We start from the raw sequence: 22725 nt of genomic DNA on the forward strand, positions 1-22725 counted from the left end.
TATCTCCACAGTTGTAATCTTGCCTGTAAACACAAATCAGAAACCCTGGCCTCCCACTCCTCAAATCCCTGTATTCCTGCATGAGTTGCAAATCAATAATTCATTGAATAAATTCTTCTTTGTACTGCAAATATTTGTACGGTGGGGAAAAAAAAATACAGAGCCATAAATTAATAACGGGAAAACTTCATTCGGTGTAGTAGCCGATAAATCAGTTTGCGTGTGTGTGAGCGTGTTTGAGAACGAAAGCGAGGTAGAAATGGACAAAAGCTTTTAGATTAGATGGATGTCAGGCGGCATCAGATGCTCTGGTCCCGCTGTCCATTACAGCTCTCAATCATGTTTATTATCTTGACACAAATCAAGTCTGGAATAGCCCATATCAGGGTTGTCGGGGTGGGGCATCTCTACTTAGACCTGGCCACCTTACTTTTAACCAGGATGTGGTTGATAGGCTGCTACTACAGGCAGAGATAGCAGAGATGCGGCCCGTGGGTCAAATCGGGCCCAAAAGGACGACTCATCAAGTTCACAAGATGTTTTGGTGGCAAAGAAGAAAAAACACACAAGTTAAACACATATTTTAAATGATTTTTTAAAACTGAAATATTTGCATCCAATGATTATCAACTATGTGCAACAAGAAAATAAGACGTTTCTATGAAAAATTGTTAAATGAATGGTTAAAGATAAATTTTGATGGATTAAGAATTAGCAGGAAGTAGGACCGTCTGTAGGTAGGAAATACCAGCAGGCTAGTTGATGCGCTGCAGTATGTTGGTTTAGCAAACCTGCTGTCAAAAAAGCAAACGGTTGAATGTAGAAGATGCAAAGAGCAGTTATTTTCTTCTGGGAGGCAAATGGCAAACCTCTCTTCTGCTTTATGTGATTCTACATTATGTGTATTTTCATTCGCCGACATGCAATTTCTCATTGGTTGGTGTAGGCTACAAATTGACTGATTTAAAATAATAAAAAATAAAGTAGCCTAAAATATCCACGTGTTGACTTGAGTCACACTGACGTCAGCAAAAAATTATCCGGCCCTCATGAAGTCTCATTTGAACAAATATGGTCCACTACCTAATGTGAGTCTGCCACAGCATGACATAAAACTCTTAATTCACTTTGTTTATAACGGCAATCAACAATCTAAAAGATAATAAATGGATGACTGTACAATTAGCCTGCATATTAAAGTTATGACAATGTGTAGTAACAATAAAAGCAAGCCTGAGATGATGAGTAGCAATAGTAATTTAACCTGGAAGTCTAATCTGATAGTAATAATAGCCTGTTTCCTGCTCCCTCCCTGTGAATTGGCTATGGCTGTACAACAGGCTTCCCTCTCCAACATGGGCCCTGCATCACACCAGGAAACAATAGCCGCACAAGGGTCACGAAGGCTGCCATCAATGAAAAACCAGAGAGGGTGTGTGCACGTGTCCAATTGTTTGATTCCCCAGCCGCCTGATGATTTAACCGTTTCCTTATTTCCCTTCTTGGACGATATCATCCTCACAGAGGGTCCACGGCCCCCTTGGCTTTGCAGGGCTGCACATCTGGTTCATTTGTGTTAGCATGTGTGTGAAGAGAGCTTGTGTGTGCGAGTGAGTGAAAAAGAGGAAACAAGACGAAGAATGAGTGAGAGAAGGGGTGGGGGCGGTGGGGGGGGTTATTGGCACAGTTTTCTCCAAGTCACAGTTTAATTGGACAATTGTTCAGTTCAACCTCAGGCTCTCCGGATTCACAAAGGCATACAAAGCCCTCCTACTATGGACTATTAAAGCAAGAATAGGATGACAGAAATACTTGCTTTGGCTCTCATTTTCTCCCTTTTCGTCATGAGAAACTCCTGTGTTCCCACACTGATATGAAACAACATCACGACCAGTGTGATGATTCATGGGTTAATAGAAAAAAAAACCTCAGCTGCAGGGATAATAACAGCAAACATGGGAGGGAGAAATGAAGTCAAACACATTTGTTACTAAACTGCAGAGTGATATCAGTGTTGCCCCACATGCTTGAAAGAGGGGGTATAACCTGTATTTATTTGTTAGAGTTGATGTTGTCATGCATTATAAATTAATACAGGGAACATGAAGCCCACCACTGGGTTGGTTCCTGCATATTCAGCCAGGATGAGATGCAGACTTGAATAAAAGAAGGAAAAAAATTACATTTAGCCTGATTTACTGTTGGCTAGCGAAAGCGTAACGCAATCTCCCCCAGATTCATCAGCGGCAAATCTCCACTTGACCCAATGGAGGCTGTCCAGTCACAGCATTATGGCTGCATAGTGCTTGGGCAAAGGCCTAGTTTCTCTTGGGACTGGGGGGTGGGGCAGGTTTGGCATACACTCTGATAGCCCAACAGATGAAGAGTTATCAAGCATTTACGTCAGGTTTCGTGACAGCCAGACCAAAGGGGCTCTGTGCCTTCTTGGCAAATTAGAAAGGTGACATCACCCTTAAAAAGTACTGAATCATTTGGTCATGCCAACAAGTGAGAGCTTGTCAACAGTCATTAAATAATGCCACGGTGGCCCCCAGTGCCCACTGTGCTGCCATGCATGCACTCAACCAACATACTGCTGAATTATGTTTTGTAATGACCCTTTAAAGAAATGAAAGACAGGTTCGGAAACATGTTCTAAAGGCACCGAGCAGAAACCGTGATGTGGAACTGTGAGACACAAAAGCGCTTTGGGCAGGCAGAGGAAGCACCCAAAAATAGATCAGGGTGGCGCAGTGTATTACCTCACTCCCCACTCACATCAGCAAACGTGTCCATCACAATCACGCATCCTAAGCCTTGCTGACATGCCCCACTCTGCCACGCCAGCGGCACATACTGTAGTTCTCAGCGGGTTGCATGCGGGGGAAAAGTCAGCAGAACGAGGCAAATTGTGGGCCTATGACATGACACTTTCAATTTTTAAAAAGACCCCTATTACAGGGAGAAACATGTAGTTCTAAAAATAACCCCCGCCTAAGCCCTCTCCCTTATTCTGCCGAGCTAAATAAGCCTAGACCCAGGAGGGGTGGTGGTGGGCAGAGATAAGAAAGTCAGCCATCAGCAATGGTGATGTCTCTCTGGGTGATGATGATGGCTGTCATAATTCCACAGCGCTTCAACATGGCCTAGTCATGGAGGAGCAGACAGAGGCTTGCAGATTTCATGGGAGAGCTGGAGACAGGATGCAGCCGGACATAATGGGGGTTGGAAGGGGTGGAGGGGCCGACTCATGGTCACAGCTGCAACCTCGCCAGAGGATCGGAGGCGCGTTTGTAGTGAAGGCTGTAATTAAGTTGCTCGCGTTAACCTCCCACACCCAACAAGGCTGACTTGCCAAAATGCTTCTCCTATGACAGAGGGTTTAGTTTGCTTGTGGAAAACAATGGGGGGAAGAGAAGTGCATGTATTGCACAAGAAACTATGATGTGATCAACAACCAATCTGCTCTACATTTGGTTCATCACATGATAATATGGGCTGAGGTGAACACATTAAGCCAGATGCAATGCAAGCTGAGAACCTATGTAAGGTTCGAAAAAAATGTAAAGTGGAGTCAGACTGGCATATGCACACAGACACTAGCCTGTATTTGATGCCTCTTGGTCTGTGCAATAATTATTAGTGCACAAACACCACTGGGTGACAGCTGCACCCTACCGCTCACCAAAGATCAGAGTCTTCAGATTAAACTGTCGGTCAGATGATGAGGATTTTCTGGAGTGCGAGGCGGCGGATGGGTGAGTGAACAGCAGAAGTGGCATGCTCGCTGGGGAGGCATTCGTTGACGAGACATCTGTTGGGCCATGACTTCCTCTCCTACGAGACAGCTTCAGTAGACCCCGGCCATGACCTCAGGTTTGCACCAGCTGCTTGGCCATGAATAGATACTTCACATTTTTCCCAATGACTCCTTGCACGGTCCACCAGATTCAAGAGCAAATACAGATGAAAGAGATTCTGTGATACCTTTGGCCATCCGAGCTTCGATGACCAGCCAGGTACATTATGCAAACGTCCTGCAGCAAACGTCTGAAACAGGTTTAAGACCTCAAGAGTTTGCGGTGCTGAGATTTCACACACACAACAAGCACACCTTTGGCTGAGCTGACAGGATAGATGGATGAAGCGATATCTGGTGCAAACGCTGCCTTAATGGCCACCAGGAAATAGTCCAATGAAGCGCGGCTGTGAACAGGGTAGTCAATTGTGTGATGGCATGTGAATGTGGTCACTACTTGGTAATTCAATAAAGTACAACTGCCTCTGCTGCTGCCACAGTAATCCTGTTACCAAACATCTGTAGTGGGTCTTTCTCCTTTGCTCTTACTGGCTTCACACGACCAGGATTCTTGCAGCAGTGCAGGGTTTTGCTGTCTTTTGAAATCATCACTTAAAAGCAGAACGCATGAGCACATCTGCTAGAAGAGAGGGAGTTGATGGGGGGTTGAAGGGGGCGTAATTCTCCTCGTCATCTGAGACAGCATTCCTATATTAGACATGCTAACCAGATCACTGCAGAACATTAAGCCTGACAGCAGCGCTTTAATATTTGATGTGCTTTGCTACCGTAGCAATAAACCACCAAACTGCTGCAGCGCCAACTAAACTGACAATTCTCTAATATATTTTTCACAAGTCAGCCTTCCGTCACGTGGATGAGAAGTTGGAGAAAAGTTCGCCGCTTTCAGCAGAGGGGGCTGAGGGAGATGCTGAAGCGGATCAGCCAAAACAGAGGAAATATGAAAGTGTTTCCATGGTCCTCTCAACAGGTTGCCCTAGATGTAAAATGAAACCTGCCAGGGCATTTTACACTGGCGTCGAGGAAAACATTCCAACTTTTGGAATATCATTATGTCTGTCAAGCAGATGACATATGTCGGGTCGACCGTGAACACAGCCAGTAAACTCATTACAGCCCTGGTAGCTAGGCCATCGGACATATGGGCCTACCGGTGGCCTGTCATGGTGCTTCGACAGTAGAGCAGGTAAATGTGTTAACTTTGACATCTGTATGACCCCAGCCAAGGTGAGGGGAGGAGGGAAGAGTCCGGTCTCTGCTAAGACAATCACTTGCTAGATAATAGCTGGGCCAGAGGAGGCTGTCCTACGAGCATGGTTATCAGTGCTAATTAAAATAGGGCCCGGGTCCTCTAAGGCCACAAGCTGGCCTGTATGCCTTGAGGGCTGTTCTTAAATTAGATAATTCCAGGATTCAACTGAGACTGAAAGTGACTGCATGAGGCACTGTAGCTCATCATAAGAGCTGTGAGGCAGAAGCTAAGACAGGCATATGGAGGTCACAGTCACCAACAATTGTAGCAGCCTATTTTACAGAGTAGATGTAAGTAGCTGTATGTTATGCTGTAAGTTGATGCGGTGTTTTGTGTGTCCCAGTGATGTGTGGGCAAATACTCTGAAAAACGGTCATTTTTGCCTCATATTTTTAATTTTCACTTTAAAAAAAAAACTGTGATAATGATGGTGTGATTTTTTGCTGGTGTCTCTACCAAACAAACATGTTTTCTTACATTTGGAGGAAAATACTGGTACGTCAAGGCATACGATTTGTACACCACGCCATGAACACTTCATTTAAAGTGGTATTTTGCAGCTCCTGCCACTTGAACATTGCATTTGGCCATATTACGATCACAATAATATTACGATTAATTGTCCAGCCCTAACGCACAGTCAAATGTGACACAGCTTTCAGAAGGAGGAGCTCTCTTTTCGCTTGCCCTCTACACAGGGAGACCAGGGGGCAGACTGGGGCTTTAGCAGGACGGATGGTTGCTGTCATGTGGACTCGTACCTGGGAATGTTTCTTCTGACTCTACGCCATCCTTTTTCCTTTTCTTGCTCTGCTGAATCGCAGGAATAGTGGCAAAAACATAATACCCCTTGAGAAAGTTATTGGGATGACGGGAACAGCTGGAGGGGGAAAGCATCCCCCCTTTTCTCCTTCATATCTAAAATGTTATTCACACCCAGATTATCCAAACCCCTTCACAGAGCAGTCCGTGTGCAGTGATTAAGCCTGCTGCCAGGGTTTAAACCTCCCCCTCTAATGTCAGGTCTGCTGGCGGCTTCACTGTGAGCATGACTGGCTGCCCCTCCAACCCCACTCCCCCATCTCCCCCCTCCCACCCCGCCTACTTTCCCTGACAGCCACATCAGCCACTTGTCAAGAGCAGCTGATGTGTCCTCACCCCCGTGCATCCATCAGCATGCACGCACACACACATGCATGCATACTCACAGGGATTTGTGCAAATTCATGAGAAGACCCCTGGCCCATGTCTCCATAAGCTCTTACACAGCTCTATAAAAAGATGTGACTATGAGCAATATGCTTATGGCCGCCTCTGCTTGTCTACAGCGAAAGTGAGCTCATCGTCACATTACAAATATAGACGTGTTAAATCCTTTTTTTTTTTTTTTTAAACAAAGACTAGATGAAAGCAGGTGAGGACTTAATAATTCATCAAAACCATTCAGCCACTGTCTATCAGATATGTTCCTAATAACAATGAATCCTTCTGACCGCCACAGCCTTCGCCTTCTAACCTTGAAAGGTCAACAGCTTGATAACCTGAACAATAAAAAAAGGGTCTGCCCTCACTTGAGGATGTAGTCCAGCTGCACAAGAGTCATGTACCTGAAGAATATAGCAGGTCATAAACTGTGCGACACTAATCTACACTGTCTGGCACAAACATGCTCTGTGTAGCAGTTCAATAACCCAGCAGCTGAATGAAACATTTATCTGAAATTGCACAATATCGAGTAAAAATGTTCTGCACAAATACTGAACCAGATAAAACATCACCCATGACTTGGGGCACTAATAAGGAAGCGTCTGACTTTCTATTCCCTCTCTTGGCTGCACAGTGGTGAGGCGGTGGGTGATGATCAAGGGTGAACAAGTGAGAGGACTCGCATGACAAGCCTGAACCCTTTGAAAAAAGGACAACCGCTGTAAAACTGACACAAGGTGTCCATAATGTCAAATAACAGCACACAAAATGCTGTTAACTATTGCTTTCCATTAGCAGGGATCACCGTGAGGCTGAGGTTATCAGCTTGACAGCACTTACTTTATGTTAACCTAAAAAGGCGAGTAAACTCTATTCTGCAAATAAAAAGGTGAATGAACCATCCACTCCATCTCTGCCCGAGACCAAAGAACAAAAAGTGAGATCATGATGCCACTGTATCTGAATGGCATGCATGCAGCACGATCAAATAAGATGAAACTTCCTCGGTGGGAAAGAGAATAATTGCACAGGCACAGTCTTTGTTGTGCGTGTTATCTCCGGAAATTATACAATTAAAAACAGTCTCATACGCGTCTGTTGCCTCTCACTCATGCGCTCTACACACAGAGATGACATCATGTTGGGTCAGCTTGGGTTTTTGGTGTCAGCTTGCCATCTCAATCTGCCACTTTCAAGCGCGTCAGGTTAACCCACATTCACTTTTAATACAAATTATGACACGAAACGCAGCCTCGCACGCGGGTGATGACCTTTTGCCACATCCAGTGTGTGAATTATAAACGACAAGAGAGAGAGAGAGAGACGAGGAGATAGCGAAGAGAGAGAGAGAGAGAGAGAGAGAGAGAGAGAGAGAGAGAAATTAAGTGCCGTTATTGTTGCTGCGTGTAAATTACCCACAAGCCATTTTTTTAAACAGTGTCGTTTAAAAAAAAAAATGCATCAAACATGCAGATTGTGGTCGGACTGGCGACACAGAGAGACGTAAGGCTTAACGTAGTAAAATGTGATTTCAGGTCCTGTGTGGCGGCGGATGTTACATCGTCTTACCTGCTAAACGCAATTGAGCCATTGTGGCTGATAGTAAAATCCCACTCGCTCACGCCGTAGCAGGCAACGGGGAAACAACACACCGCATGTGACGGACTCGGGCAACATGACAATAGTCAAAACAACACCCTCAGCCAAGTTTACACACTGTGTCCTTCGCTGCTTTAAACAAATCCGACTAGAGACTTTGCGCTGCGTTGCATTTACAACCTGTCATCTTGCTCGCCGCACTTACCCGAAACGCGTCTTCCCACTCCAAACGCAAATATCCAGCAATTTCAGCGTCAATTGAAGCAGGTGCTCACACACGCACGCACGCACACACACGTCTCATACACACATACACACACACACACACACACACAACCTGCAAACAGCACTTTCTTGGCTCGGTCAGTTCAAAAAGCGAACCTACGCACTTAGCGGAGCTGATGCTGCTGGTGTGTGTACTCACCACCTCTGAGTGGCGTTTTACAACAACAACAGCCAGGCGAGCGACGGCGCAACCGAGCTGTCATTTCAAAAAAAAAAAAAAAAAAAAAAAAAACTTGGACAAAACAAACTACCTCAACTGAATAACTGAATACTTTTTTTTTTTTTTTTTTTTTTTTAGCCGTGACATCCACGGTAGCTTAGCACGTCGAGCCAAGAGGAAGTGTCATTCCTGTTGAGGGCGCGACGCCAGTAACGCTAACCAAGCGGGACTAGCGGTGTTAAAAGCGAACCCCCCCCCCCTCCAAAAAATAATAATAATAATTAAAAAAACTTACCTTGTGAAAGTGTCGCTAATGGGTGAAAGGTGGACCCACTTGGAGAGCTTTTAATCCAACTCTGAGCGGTGTCGGAGCCACTTTGCGAAGTGCTGTCAGTCGCTGTGGACTTCCTGAATGACGGAGCAGCAGGAGCACAACCCCTCGCCCGGGTTTGACAGCGACTTTGACAGGCGGAAATAAGTTGCCTGGTGCAGTGAAAGGGGCCGCTGCGGCATCTACACACCGCAGCGATGTGTAGTTTGCAGAGATAAAACAGGACACGGGCTATACTTTGCAAGTGTTTAACATACTTTTCGGTTTACACGCAAGAAACACAAAAACACACGGTGTCAGTGTACAAAACGTGTTCCGTTTAGCTACCTTGAGTGATAATTAAATCAACTGAATGTAAATCCTCCTATAAATTATTTCCTTTGCAAATTCTTGAATATGCATGCACTGATCTTTCTCTGTTCTGTTGCAGCTGAGGTGATGGAGAGCCGGTTCGCTTCCTGATTTTGCGAAGTGCAACCCTGCTACCTCGTGGTGAAAGTGTGGAATTGAAACTGTAAAGTGAATTATTGCTTGTATTGCTCAATGTTAAATATATTAATAACCCTAACGACTCACTGATTACACGATCTGCACACTCCAGGAAGGTGTATTTTGGAGTAATAAAATAGGAGATGGGCCATATTTTGCAAGTATTTAACATGCTTTTCAGTTTACACGCAAGAAATAGACAAACACACAGCGTCAGTGCAAAATATGTGGTCTAGTTATATCCTTTCCAAATGATTAAAGATGCTTTCATTGATCTTCCCCTGTTCTGTTGCAGCTGATGTGATGGAAAGCCGGTTCACTTCTTAATTTTAGTGCAACCCTGCCATCTCGTGGTCAAAGTGTGGAATTAAAACTCTAAAGCTAAAGGCCTTTTATTGCTTAACGTTTTGAATATATTATGACCCTAAAGACTCACTGATTACAGGATCTGCACCCTCCAGGAAGGTGTATTTCTTGGTAATAAAACAGGAGTTGGGTTATATTTTGCAAGTATTAACATTCTGGTTGGTTTACATACAAGAATTACACAAACACATAGTGTCAAATGTAAAATATGTATTCCCTTTAGCTATCGTGAGTGACAATCATGGAAATATAAAACTGAATGTAAGTAGTTTTATAAGTTATTTCATTTGCACATTACTAAAGACACATGCACTGATCCTTCCCTATTCTGGTGCAACCAAAGTGATGTAAAGCCGGTTTGCTTCCTAATTTTATGAAGTGCAATCTCACCACCTCGTGTTCAAAGTGTGAAATTAAACCCTAAAGTGAAAGGCCTTGTATTGCTCAGTATTCTAAATATATTTTTATGACCCCAAAAACCTGCTGATTCAAAGATGTGAAAGGCCCGTGTGGATGCAATAACACACTTGATCATGTGTCCCCCTGTTCATTCATAGAGAATCATCACCTGATTCTCTAAAAATCTGAAATTATGTTGTGATGTAAGCTCAGTTTCTCCGCTTGACATGCCAAGTCTTATAACATCAAACCACTGTCTTTGTGACGGCTGTGGTTTTTGTCGTGTCACTGGTGGATGCAGCATCATCAGGTTGAGGTCAAGGTCTGAGCAAGCGACAGGAGGAGGATGCAGGACACCTGTTGATCCTGTAAAAACATCTGGATGTGTGATGTGGATAGAGCTCATCCTGACTGCTGAATTTGCAGTGAAGCAAAAACCAGCTGTACCATCAATCCTAACAATGCAAAGATCACTCTCTTGGTTTCTGGTGACATTATGATGTTTGCATATTAATAAAGTGTTCATGTATGCTGAGAAGCACATGCTCAGGCGACAGAGCCATCACGACACGCACAGTGGCTCGTCATGACATGGCATTGCTTCAACACCGAGCCCTGGCTTCTCTCCTGACTTTAAGTTTGAGGAAATGGGATGTGTGACAACAGAGACCAGACCCGGTTTCACTAATGTGTGAGCCCAGCTGATGTTGTTATTTAGCTAGAGTGGGCTGAAGAGTAAAACAGCATAAGATTACCTGCAAATCACCATCACAAATAGCTGGAATTGGAGTTTTGCTGTATAGACTAAATAGTGAATATGTGCCTCCACATGACACCAATCCCCACAACAAGACACCATTAATCTAAACCAAATCAAATGAATGGGAAAGTGAGTTGTCTATTCCAAAACATGAGACATGCACAGGTCATTTAGCCTGAATGGCTTGAAAGTCAGAGGTTATTATTAAATAAGCATGCAGTGAAAAACAGACATGAGGCTGGAAAGCATCTTAGTATTTAAAGATAGAGAGACTGGGGGGTTGGGAGCTGCTGACATAAACAAAGGGCTCTCTTTAATTTTTCTAATCTTAAATATGAGTTGAAAGCTGAGCCCAGCACACTTTTTCCACGTGACAAAGATCACGGTATGAAAATTGTAAGGACTTCAAACTATAAACCTGCAGCTCACACTGAGCTAGCGTGTTAGCTGGGCAGGACACCTAGCTTAACAATTAAAAAATAAATAAATAAAATGAAATAAATAATATATTCATTAATTATGCTAGATTGGATTTCACGAGTTCATACATGCATCACCAGTCTTTACAATAGTAACTTAAAAAAAAATAGTAAATTTAATGGTAAATTTAATAGCCAGCTAGCCAGTCAACAACAAAAAACCAAGACAAAAATGACGTTACGGAATATATGCCTGCACGTGTGTTGACATCCATGTTGCTGCAACGTGTACAAAAACCCACACTATTATTATTTAAAAATCAGACGCTTTATTGTGACATGCTTAGAATTCCATTATGTGTCGGAAATTTTTATCTTACACGTTCACGGTCTTTGCATTCTGCTCAGGCATATCACCGGGCAGTTGGACTGTCGGAGGTCCTCACAGTTGTAGGCGCTGATCCACAAGCTGCAAACACAAATCGATTGTTTATTTTGCGTTTGTTTACATTTTTTAACCAGCGAACAAATGGCATCGACTTTGCTATCACCCATGGTGGATTATTACACACGATGAGGAGGGAACTCGACAGCGTGGATGAGGATGATGATCGGAGTTTCAGAGGACGAGACTCGGAAGAAGGTAAAGGAATAGACGGGCATAAGCACACACTGACAGACAGCCGGGCTCCGGCTACTTCTTGGCATCGGAACCCGACTATTACTGCATTTCCAACTTCTTGAACGCGATGTTTACCTTGACGTTTCCTTTTAAGCGTGAATGGGAAACCTCATTTTCTTGTTTTAATAAACGCCGCACGCTACTTCAGCGCGTGAAAGCGCAAAAATGACCCGAGTATGTGCGAAGCTAGCCGCGGCTTCGAGTAGCTACATCAGGCGCACCAGCAAAACAACCGCACCAAACGCCCGCTAATAAGCCCAGTTTCCAAACGAGGAGCAGCTCAGAAACAGGTGATGTGTTTTGTTAGTAATTTTTATGATAAATTCAGCTCAGATTGTTACTCATGAATAAAACTCGTAAAAGCAGCCGTTAGCGAAGTTAACGGCATTTAAAACGTGTCGGTTTTTACCACACAAACGGACCAGGCGGACCAAAACTATTCTTAAATTATTATTATTATTATTATTATTATTATTATTATTATGATTTGTTTTGTTAACCCGGTTCCCATCGATGCTATTATTTATTCTATTCTCACAATGCAACAATGTAACGACGTAACGTTAGCTTACGATCATTGACAGGTCACAGGCGAAACCCTGCGTGCTGTGTGTGTGTGTGTGTTGTGTGTGTGTGTGTGTGTGTGTGTGTGTGTGTGTGTGTGTGTGTGTGTGTGTGTGTGTGTCCACTGCTCTGCCCTTTTCACTCCATTCAATGAGACAAGAGGAATGGCAGAGTGAGAAAGACACACAAGAGGGACAAGGGAAAGCAAAACCAAAGCCAAGGCGATGACAGCACTCAAAGGTTAGCCACAGTTTCCACCCCCCTCGACGTTAGCGGATCACTCGCCGTGTCTTGTTGTTTTAATGTTTTAATACTTTTTTTTTTTTGTGTGTGTGTGTGTGTGGGTTAGCTCGCACCGCTTAGCGATCCTTCTTTTGGAGCTAACTGAAGCTAGCGCATTAACGCGAACTGATCGTGATAAAAGCCGCTGTGTCAGCTCAACCCGACCGGGCCGTACCCAAACCTTCCTCCTCCGTGTCGTTTTGGTTTTTTTCAAAGGTGATCCGAGCCAACCTGGTGCTTGTATGTAGTAAACTTGTCCGGCAAGTTTGACACAACTGAACTTGGCCACGGCACGACATGCTAACGTTAGCTAAGGAGAGTTTAAAATAAAAAATGAGTTGCCCGGATGGTTTGTGCGTAATCCCACCATGCGGCAAATGTTTGACATTCAGGGTAACTGCTCCATTATTAATGCCACATTACTAATGGCGTTAGACCTCGCAGAAGAAGGGGCACTGTCCTCTGGATCTCGCTTAGCTTCGTGCATCTGAAGCATTGCGTGATGTCGGGTAAAGCAAGAGTTTATCGATGAGATCTTGGATATTTCCTTGTGTTATAAAGTAGTATACCGGCTAATATTCCCAAGCGGAGCGCTGCCACGCAGGTTATTTGACCCCCTCCTCTGTGTTTGTCTGGGGAATCAACTTTATTGCACGGTGTTGTGTTGGCAAAGCTAACCAGCTGCTTCACCCAGTGGGGCATGTTGCCGTGCCTCGTTTGGTGGCCTGGGACGACTTGCACTGGAAGTTACTTTGAACCCAGAGAGCCCCTGTGGAAATGTGCAGGAGAGACGGTGTTAATTTTCCTGTTTGCTTTTTTTTTTTTTTTGTGCAGACACCGAGGATGCCAGTGAAACAGATCTGGCCAAGCATGACGAGGATGACTATGTGGAAATCAAAGAACAGTGAGTGTTTTGTTATCAAGGACTTGGCCCTCGATCCGTTTTAGCCTGCAATAAAAGTGATTTGGCTCAATGGGATGAAGGTCTGAGGAGGTTTGCCTAATGTTGCAGACACTGGAAGGGAATGTGATTAGCTCTGCTTGATTTCATTGCAGGATGTACCAAGACAAACTGGCCTCTCTGAAAAGACAGTTGCAGCAATTGCAAGAAGGTAAAAAAAAATATATATATAGTTTTTTCTCTCTTTCTCTCTCCTTGTGAGTTCAGCACAAATATGTACGAACAGTCATAGTCACATTAACCATAATTGTGAATGATCACTGGGGATTGATTTTCATAACCGATTTCTCTTAATGTATGTAAGATTATAGCGACTAAAGTTTACTCATGGTGGTGAGGAGACATTATGTCAGGCCATAAAGACAGCCTCAGACACATAATAAAAGAGTAGCTATTGTCTTTGGCTTAAAAAAAAAAAAAAAAAAAAAACAGTTACAGGTAGATGATAATTTTTCAAAAGATGACATACAGTCCTCCACCATCCACAGCTCATTTTACATAGTCAAGTCTGTTGTTTACTCATACAAGCTGTTACTGAACTGCTGAGCGGGCTGTTTCAAGGTAGCACCATCAGCTGTCCCATTAGCTTGTTGTTGTTCAGATTGATGCTGAGTGTAGAAATAGTGGACTGAGACGTGGACTGTCGCTAAATCTCAGTCCGGGTGGATGCTGAGTGTGGCAGTTCTTGGATGACAGAATTCACTGATGAGCTTTCTCGGGGTATTGATGGCCTGTTTCAATGAAGCATCTGTGATTTGGAGGTGGCCATTACGCAACCACAGCTACTCCTAACCCACTCGCTCTCTCGCAGTATCCAAAGCTGTGTATTTGAATAAGTCCCCAAGTTGTTTAAAAAGAAAACAAAAGATGGTGGAATGCAACTTTCTCTTTGCAGGCACACTGCAGGAGTATCAGAAGAGGATGAAGAAGCTGGACCAACAGTACAAAGAGAGGCTCCGAAACGCGGGTGAGTTTTGTAATATTGACAGACGGCACTGTGCCTCGCTTAGAGTGCGTTCACACCCAGCATGTTTGGAGCCATTTATTCACCATCTAGGGTGTTTGCTCCATTAGTTTGGTTTGTTTGGGCAGATGAGAACAGTGGCATTTGAACTTTAGTGCAGGAAACAAATTCAAACCACAAGGTTTTATGGATATAATAAGCACAGTCAATAGTTTTTCATGCTTGTAAACTTTGTCATAACAAATTAAGCAACAGCAAACCATAATCAGGACTGACGCTCATATTCAGCTATTTCTTTAGCTGTTGTTAACTGGTATGCACATCAGAGAGGGTGAATTATTGCAAAATCAGTATTTCTAAGGGTGTTTTGGTCCACTTCAGCCCTTCAAGTGCACTGAGACCGCTGACTCAGCAAATTTTTGGACATATGTGATCATCCCCGATGAGGTCATTTTCCCAAAAACGTAATCAAACTGAGATCAGGTCACTTGCTCTCAGCTCTGTTCGCTTTCTGGCTCACTTGATTCTTGGTGCGAACACAGTGTGGCCCGAGTTCACTTTGTGATTTGCTTCAACCCTCGAGCCTTGCCATACATACACGGCACGTACGGTAACCATGGCAACTGGTAACCACACACGAGCAAACAAAAGGAAAAGCAGCAAGCCGTGGAGAACTAGGGGTCGTGTGGACTCGAGAAAAGATCGTTATGTTCAGTTCATTCACCCTCTTCTGGCGATTCAGTGAAATGTTGTTTTCTCTCTCTTTGTTTGTGATGATCATCTTGAGGAACGCTGATGGCGTTTGAGTTCTAAAGTGTTTGATTAATTTGTTTGTCTGAGTTCTAATGGAGTTGCGGCATAAACAAAAAGTTGTGTGTACGTGTAGACCAGAGAACAGAACTTCGCTCTCTCTCAAGTCCACTTACAATGTGAACACAAAGGGGAGTTCATTTGCATCTGGCCCGCTTTAAAAAGGAGATGAAAAGGCCTAAAGTTGAGGTCTGACCCTGGATTGAACCCCCAGTGTTGAAGACAGTCAGCTGATTTTAGTTCTCAAAAGTGAGATCTGATGTTTCCTCACGGTGGCACTGAACGTTTTGGTTAACATAAGCAGTCATATCGTTTTCTTCTCTGCCTCCACAGATCTGTTTCTCCAGCTTGAGGTAAGCGCGGTTTATACCACCGACTGTTTCCACTGATATGGAATTCACATCTACCTTTGTGGTACTATTTACAGGGCGAGTGCACCTCAGTACTCCTCTCCTCTTTCCACCTTCTGTCACTCTTTACGTTTCTCCTGCAGACAGAACAGGTGGAGAGGAACTACATCAAAGAGAAGAAGGCAGCAGTGAAGGAGTTTGACGATAAGAAGGTCGAGCTGAAGGAAAACTTAATTGCAGAGCTGGAGGAGAAGAAGAAGATGATCGAGAACGAGAAGTTAACAATGGAGCTGACAGGCGGTAGGGGGACAAGAGCCGGACAAGTCGGGGACTTGCTCTGCAGGAGAGAGATGAAAAGAATGTGGGGAGGGGGCGGAAGGGGGGCTCTTCAGTTTTAAAGTGGCTTGCTCTCAAATACATGGAAGTCTCACTTTCCAGCTCTCTCCTTTTGAGTTGTCATTTACAGAAATTGCCGCCTGTAGCGAATGTTGCCTGTAGTGACAGTTCCAGCATCATGCTGTCAAGATGTCGGAGCAGTGATTGATGCATTCGTATGCACCATGTCATAAAAATATTCCATATTAGGAATGAGCTTTTGTCAGTCGGAAAGGTTGTGCTTTCCACGTGCACTGGCTGCATGTGGAAAGAGGTCAGTGGGCAGATTTTCAGGTAGATAGTCAATGTTTTTCTGTTTCATTTTAGACTCTATGGAGGTGAAACCAATCATGACTCGCAAGCTGAGAAGGCGACCCAACGATCCAGTTCCCATACCAGACAAACGGAGAAAACCTGCACCAGATATCCTTTCCAAACATGCAGACTCTGTTTGCTTTAGTGAAGCTATAAAGTGTAGATATATTGCTGGTTAAATTTAGCCATATCTGTGCAGTATGTATTTATGTATGTATTATTCATATTACTGTAGCATGATATATTGAGTGTCAGATGATTCTTGTTTTTTCTTTCATTAATCTCAGGGAGGTCAAAGGTCAGGTGTCGTCTGTGGTTTATTATTAGTTCAACGGGGCTTATGCCACATTCACGTCATATGCTACTGACCATAAATAACAACATCCAACTGGTAATTACAACTAGGAACTGAAGTCTGACTTGGCTATCCGACTAGGCGGTAAATAACCTGGAAATATATGAAAATTGGCATCCTCTTATTAGTAGCGCTATATCATTAAAGGTACATAAATTTTAGTTTAATGGTTCTTCTATCTATCTTCTTCTTCTAACTCTTTCAGGTTGTAGTTATGGGGAACTTTTCCTTCCTATATGAAGTGATCATGGCATTACTCATGTGCAGACAGAGGCTTGAACCCCAGCCTTCTGATTTAAGGCTGGTCACTCGATTCATTAAGCCATCCTATTGTCTATTGCTTACAGAGTTCAAAAGGCTTCCCTTAACTCTGTGTACCTCAGTTAAATTATTTGCTAACAGACGAACAGATCATGGAGGACCTGAGAACACTGAATAAGGTATTAGTTTCTGAACTTCTTGAAAACATGCTCACCTCTGTTGAACCTCATTTTTCTAATAATTCATTTGAATATTTCCACACATTTCTTTTTACAGCTGAAATCACCGAAGCGGCCGGGTATGTCAGCACTCACATTTGCAGTTTGTTTATAATTGTCTTGCACTTTTTGTCGAATAAGAAAAGATTAATTTGTACCTGAATATTGAATACTGCTTGGTTTTGCGTGGCAGCAGTATTCGGTTGTTTTAACCCTCCATCTTTTTCCCCTACAAGTATCCCCTTCATCTCCAGAGCATCTGCCCACCACTCCCATGGAGAATCCCTCACAGCGCTACGAGGCGCGCATCGAGGAGGGCAAACTTTACTACGACAAAAGATGGTATGTCCCGTCTTTCACCTTCAGACGTCTCAAGTATCTCCTGTGACTTTGTGCTGCGTCTCAAACAGCCATGACTTTAACTCAGTCCGCCACTAGATGGCCACACAGCCATGCTAAAATCTCATCTGAAACCACTGCTTGATGGTGTTTGGTAGGTCTGCAAAAGACATTTACAACCTCTTTGATGGTTGCCTCTTTTTTTTTTTTTTTTTTTTTTTTTTGCACAGAGTACAGAGAGAGATATTACTTAGCAGCCAGGGGATAAGTGAAGTGCTGGTGCTTGAAGCCACCATAAAATTTCATATTCAAATAAGGTGGCTGTATTATAAGCAGTGCTGCATTTCTTCTGTAATACAGAGGTAAAGAAAAGTGAAAATCTTAGACTCGCCAGGGCCTCTAGGTCTTTCTGTTTGAGAGCGAGCCCTGTGTCAGAAATGCACCAATAAATAATTCTTTTGAAGAAGAGGTAAAAATGTGATTCTCTGTCCGATTTTGCCTCTGATGGACAGAGGAGAAGCCGAGGTGAGTGAGTTTTGAGGTGTACACATCTTTCTTTGAAGGCAAAGTCTCACTAATCATGGCTGAACATATTTCTGGCGGATTTTTTTTTTTTTTGAAGAGCCAAAGGGAGACACATGCCTCATTATTCTTCAGTGGTTCATTAATGATCAAATGCGTTGGTTGTCAGTCTCTCGCCTTGGGTTGACTCTATTGTCTGACAGTTTGGAGCCTTTTTTTTTTTTTAAAGAGGCTTTTTGTTTTGACACTCTGCTCTGATTATCTATTTAGTGCCATCTCAAGAGGACTGTGAGTTATTCAGCTGGGTGAAATTATGTCTAAAAACTGTTCTCTGGATGTGTGTGTGTGTGTGTGTGTGTGTGTCTGTGTGTGCTGACAGGTACCACAAGAGCCAGGCCATCTACCTGGAATCCAAGGACAACACAAAGATCAGCTGTGTCATCAGCTCAGTGGGGACCAACGAGGTGGGCCTCAGTTCTCACACACACACCCACTGGATTTCATTAAGAGCATCAGCTGTCCGAATGTCGGACGTGCGCTGGTACGACTGGAAGGTCAACGCTCGTCGCTGAAGTGTCTTGTAGGAAGTAGCAGGAGGAGATACCAGCCTCAGAGTTTTTTTTTTTTTTTTTGGACAGAATTCATTCGTGTTTGGCCGGTAGCTTGTGCTCATTTCCCTCTCTGATTAATGCGGTATAGCACTAAGAGGTGGGATGTTGCCTTGCCTAATGGAGAGATGCTCGCTAGAAAGAGAGAAGTTCATTTGACAGATCAAAAATGAATTGCGCATATTTATGCAGCGCCCTGGACGGGGTATTGGAACGTGAATTGATAGGATGCAGGTTTTTTTTTCTTTCTGCCTTTCCACAAACTGGCCTGCGGTAGAAATGATAATGGTGGTTTATAGTGAGATATCTTGGCAGTGACAGCTACGTGAGGATGCAGCCTCGCTAAATTACCATATTGTGGGTTTTTCCTCAGTCTTTTTTTTTTTTCTTTTGCTTTTCCCTCCCTTAGATTTGGGTGAGGAAGACGAGCGACAGTACAAAGATGAGGATCTACCTGGGACAGCTACAGAGAGGAGCGTTTGTCATCCGCCGGCGGTCGTCTGCGTGAAGAATACTTTGCACCACACACACACACACACACACACACACACACACAGCCTATTCACTTATCCATCCATCCACCCACCTATCCACCGTCTCTGTGTCTGTTGCTTCTTCCTTGATTTTGACATGTGGCCTCTTCTTCATCATCCACCCCCATGCCACACACACACACACACACACACACACACACACACACACACACACACACACACACACACACACACCAGTCTACCATGCCCAAGGATGTCTGTGCAGCTTTTACCTGTTCCTTCCAACAAGCCAGAAGCTAGTCTAGCCCAGAAAAAAAAAAAACAGGAATACACAAAACTCAATGTTTTTCAGACAGTATTTGTCCGTTTATGGCATTTTGTGACTTAAAGGAACAGTTCACCCAAAATACAAGAATAGATATTTACCCTCTTACCTGTAGTGCAGTTTACAATCCAGATAGCATCTGTCTGATTTGGCCCCTAGTTCATACTGAGGGCGGTGAAATGATCAGATTATATCAGATATTTGTATCACTGGTTTTGGGAACAGCTGTTGCTCCTGAGTTTTTCATAAATTCATTTTGACGGTTTGAGCTCTGCAAAAGAATACCCATCCATTGTACTGGGATGAAGTTAGGCAAACTGGAAACTTTGCCCGATCACACCAAAACTATCCAGGTGAATAAACTGCATCACGGGTAAATGGGAAATTAGCTGGGTTTTTTTTTTTTTTTTGCATTTTGGGTGAACTGCTCCATTAAGGTGCTCATAAATCATTGTATTTTTACATTCTTGTTTTGTTTTTGTTTTTTTGTCCTATGCACACATTTTAATGTTACTTGTCAATACACCTCTTTTCTACACCACGCTGTCTTATCTGGATTTGTCAAAGTTTGTTTTAATTTTTTTTCGTCCATGAACGACCTCATGGTGGTCCAGCGAAGCCGTCTTCAAATCACTGCCATTTCAGACTGTCTTACTAGTGATCTGTTCTTGCACTGAGAAAGTTTTCCTGATGGGCTTCATGTTATTTCCAGCAACCATTTTGCTTAAGGCCTGTACCTATCTGACTTGATTTCATCTGCTCTCGAGGTTACAAAGATGAGGAATTGCTTCGGGTTTGTCTGAGTCATTAATCCCTTCACTGAGGATGGTTCACTTTCCTTTTACCAGAAATCATGCCATGTTCGAGTAACAGAGGCTACTTTCATGCTGTTTTGTCTGATATTGTGTTTGAGGATTCAGTGCATTAAACTTTTAATTTCCTTGTTTGGGGGGGAAAAAAGAAAAGTATGTATTTGGAAGTTTTTGTTTTTTTTTTAATTTTCTATTTTTATTGTCATTGTTCATCTCCATATGTGGACGATCTGGTTTGGTTGGACTGTATTTGCACATGGAAGATGTTTGATTGTTTATTTCTGGTGCATACCATTTATTATTAAAGATGTTTTCTGCCTTTTACCAGTTGGCTGAAGACGTTCTAATGGTGCTGCATTACTCAACAGATTTGGTGGCATCGCACGAGCTGCACTTATCCAGCAACAAAATCACAGCAGAGAACATTTTGTCCCAAACGCCTGAGACTTTGCAAATCAACTTCAGCATGTGCTGTTTACCTCTAGCACCCTAAACTCATCCTGCAGAGGTGTAAGTGGTGGCTGTTGAGAGAAACGTGTGCCATTACAGGTTGCCTCGTGTGTGATAATCTTAGATCTCACAGGGAAAGAATAAAATCCTAATAACAATAACTGCAATACTGAAAAACTAGTATTTTCATTCTAAGGGTTGCGCTATTATTTTCCTCAATATCTGACCTTTTAACACAATGTTGTCATACATCTGTGACAAATCTGGAAAATAACAGTTTAACTGGCCATATCCGCTGCTACTTGTATCTTTAAGGTTAATTTTAAGGTTTAAGGATTTGGTTAAGGCTAATGTTGGAAAAGTTAATTACAAGTACATTATAATTTTGATCATCTGTTGATCATTTTATGTCATTTATCAAGTGAAAATCCCAAACTGTTGCTGATTCCGCCTTTATTAAGATCACTAAGATTTTACTTTTCTCTTTTCATATTGTTAGAAAAGTGGCACTTTTTTTTCTTTTTCAAATTTTAATTTGTTTTTGGCTGCTGGTCAGACAAAGAAAGCAATTTGAGGACATCACTTTGGGCTCTGCCAGCTTTCCACCGATATTTGTCATTGGTTTTGACACTTGACAGACTACATGTTTAAACAATCAGTCAAAAATAGATTAATCAGTGTAAATAATAATTAGTTGACGCATGTGGTATGATGGAAAATTTATTCATACCCAGTCAAGATATGTGTGAGACGTGTATTTTACCAGCTCTCGCTCAGCACCAAAGTGTCATCTGCTGTTTGACTGTCTCCACACGACCTTGTGATTGCCCATCATCTCCGTATAATCAGCCTGGCTGTAGAAACACCAGATCACCTCTTATTTGACTCAGTGCCAGCCTCGTGGCTGCCATCAACCATCCCTCCACTTTGTAAACAGCTGAATTACTTGGCATTCCGCACGAGCCCTCTTTGGCCGAGCTCGCACATCAGCAGCTTGCTTTTCTCCTCGTCGCGCGTCCCATCCTGTCGGTGTAACCGGATGGCAAATTTCACTTTGCCTGACTTAATGACACAGCCCGTCAAGGAGGGCAATTACTGCTTTGCCGGTCTGGGCAAAATGCAAGGTTCATCACAAAAAGGCTTGTTGTCTGAAAGCCATCAGACATGATTGCTCAATCTCTTACAGCTAAGGCATGAAATGAGCCTGTAAGTGAACGAGGTGCTCATCTGTTCCCACATCCCATGATGGGCCTGTTGTCAAGGCTTGGGAAGCTAATGGCAGCTAATGCGAGGTCGACAGTATGTGGGCTTGCCTTGTTATGTGTCTGGGTCAAAGCCTTTTGGCATCAGTCACATGCCTAACCACCGTGTGTGTGTGTGTGTGTGTGTCTTCACAGCCCGGCCTGCTTTAATTGATCCAAGATCAATAGCTCATCTTGCGGGTTTTACCAATATATCACTGTTAAATGAAATGAGGGTTTTAGCCCGAGCCGGAGTGAGAACAGGTCTATATACCGCTGAGATGATTGCTTCAAGTTGGGTTGAGTCTTAAGTGGGTTTTCTCACCTGCTGCAAGTGCTCTGACTTGACTGTCTGTCTCACACACACATTAAGATTTCACATTCCCTAAGCGGTGTGTCATTTACCCATTTCGACGCTTGTAATGTTTGCATTTCACCACCTTCAACCACGACAGCACCTTTCCTTCCCGCCTATCGAGTCAGATAGACGAGCCGTATCCATTTTCCGGCTCTGTGGCAATAAATAAGTCTCGGCTATCACATGGAGATGTAAAATCAATCTGCTGACTAAGCAAGAGCGGGGAAAAAAAAAAAAGCAGGGACACTTAAACATGCAGACAGTTCTCTGTAATCAATATCTCTTTTATTCACTGTGTTTATTCACCTGGGTGGGGGTGGGGGAAACACCTGCTGACATGGTGCAAAAAAAAA

General features: G+C 43.3%; 2 protein-coding genes across 4 annotated transcripts in view; one reads left to right on the forward strand and one right to left on the reverse strand.

Moving 5' to 3' along the window:
- Positions 1-8757, reverse strand: part of taok3a (TAO kinase 3a) — a 91077-nt gene extending 82320 nt beyond the window's left edge. Inside the window, exon 1 of one of the 2 annotated variants that reach the window (XM_030059865.1) lies at positions 8618-8757. The gene's annotated coding sequence lies outside the window, so the exon portion shown is untranslated. Of the gene's footprint in view, positions 1-8082; positions 8242-8617 lie in introns of those variants that run through there. The other variant, XM_030059867.1, reaches the window with a different exon arrangement.
- Positions 8758-11523: 2766 nt separating this feature from the next.
- On the forward strand, positions 11524-20647 carry suds3 (SDS3 homolog, SIN3A corepressor complex component). 2 transcript variants are annotated; one of them, XM_030060696.1, is made up of 12 exons: positions 11524-11729; positions 13449-13518; positions 13671-13726; positions 14471-14542; positions 15683-15702; positions 15843-15999; positions 16402-16497; positions 17123-17184; positions 17282-17303; positions 17460-17565; positions 18464-18548; positions 19102-20647. In XM_030060696.1, exons 1-12 carry the CDS (start codon positions 11660-11662, stop codon positions 19198-19200), a joined length of 915 nt encoding a protein of 304 aa, XP_029916556.1. In that variant the 5' UTR covers positions 11524-11659; the 3' UTR covers positions 19201-20647. The 2 variants fall into 2 exon arrangements, with proteins under 2 accessions (XP_029916556.1, XP_029916557.1); XM_030060697.1 differs by lacking the exon at positions 11524-11729 and adding an exon at positions 12412-12572.
- Positions 20648-22725: the final 2078 nt, after the last annotated feature.

The sequence above is a fragment of the Myripristis murdjan genome, chromosome 9 (assembly GCF_902150065.1).
Source record: "Myripristis murdjan chromosome 9, fMyrMur1.1, whole genome shotgun sequence".
Taxonomy (NCBI): Eukaryota; Metazoa; Chordata; class Actinopteri; order Holocentriformes; family Holocentridae; genus Myripristis; species Myripristis murdjan.

Coding starts and splice junctions, on each gene's coding strand:
- suds3 (XM_030060696.1), top strand. CDS start 11,660: ATGAGGAGGGAACTCGACAGCGTGGATGAGGATGATGATCGGAGTTTC. Junction 11,730..13,448: donor AGGACGAGACTCGGAAGAAG/GTAAAGGAATAG, acceptor TTTTTTGTGCAG/ACACCGAGGATGCCAGTGAA. Junction 18,549..19,101: donor GCTCAGTGGGGACCAACGAG/GTGGGCCTCAGT, acceptor TCCCTCCCTTAG/ATTTGGGTGAGGAAGACGAG.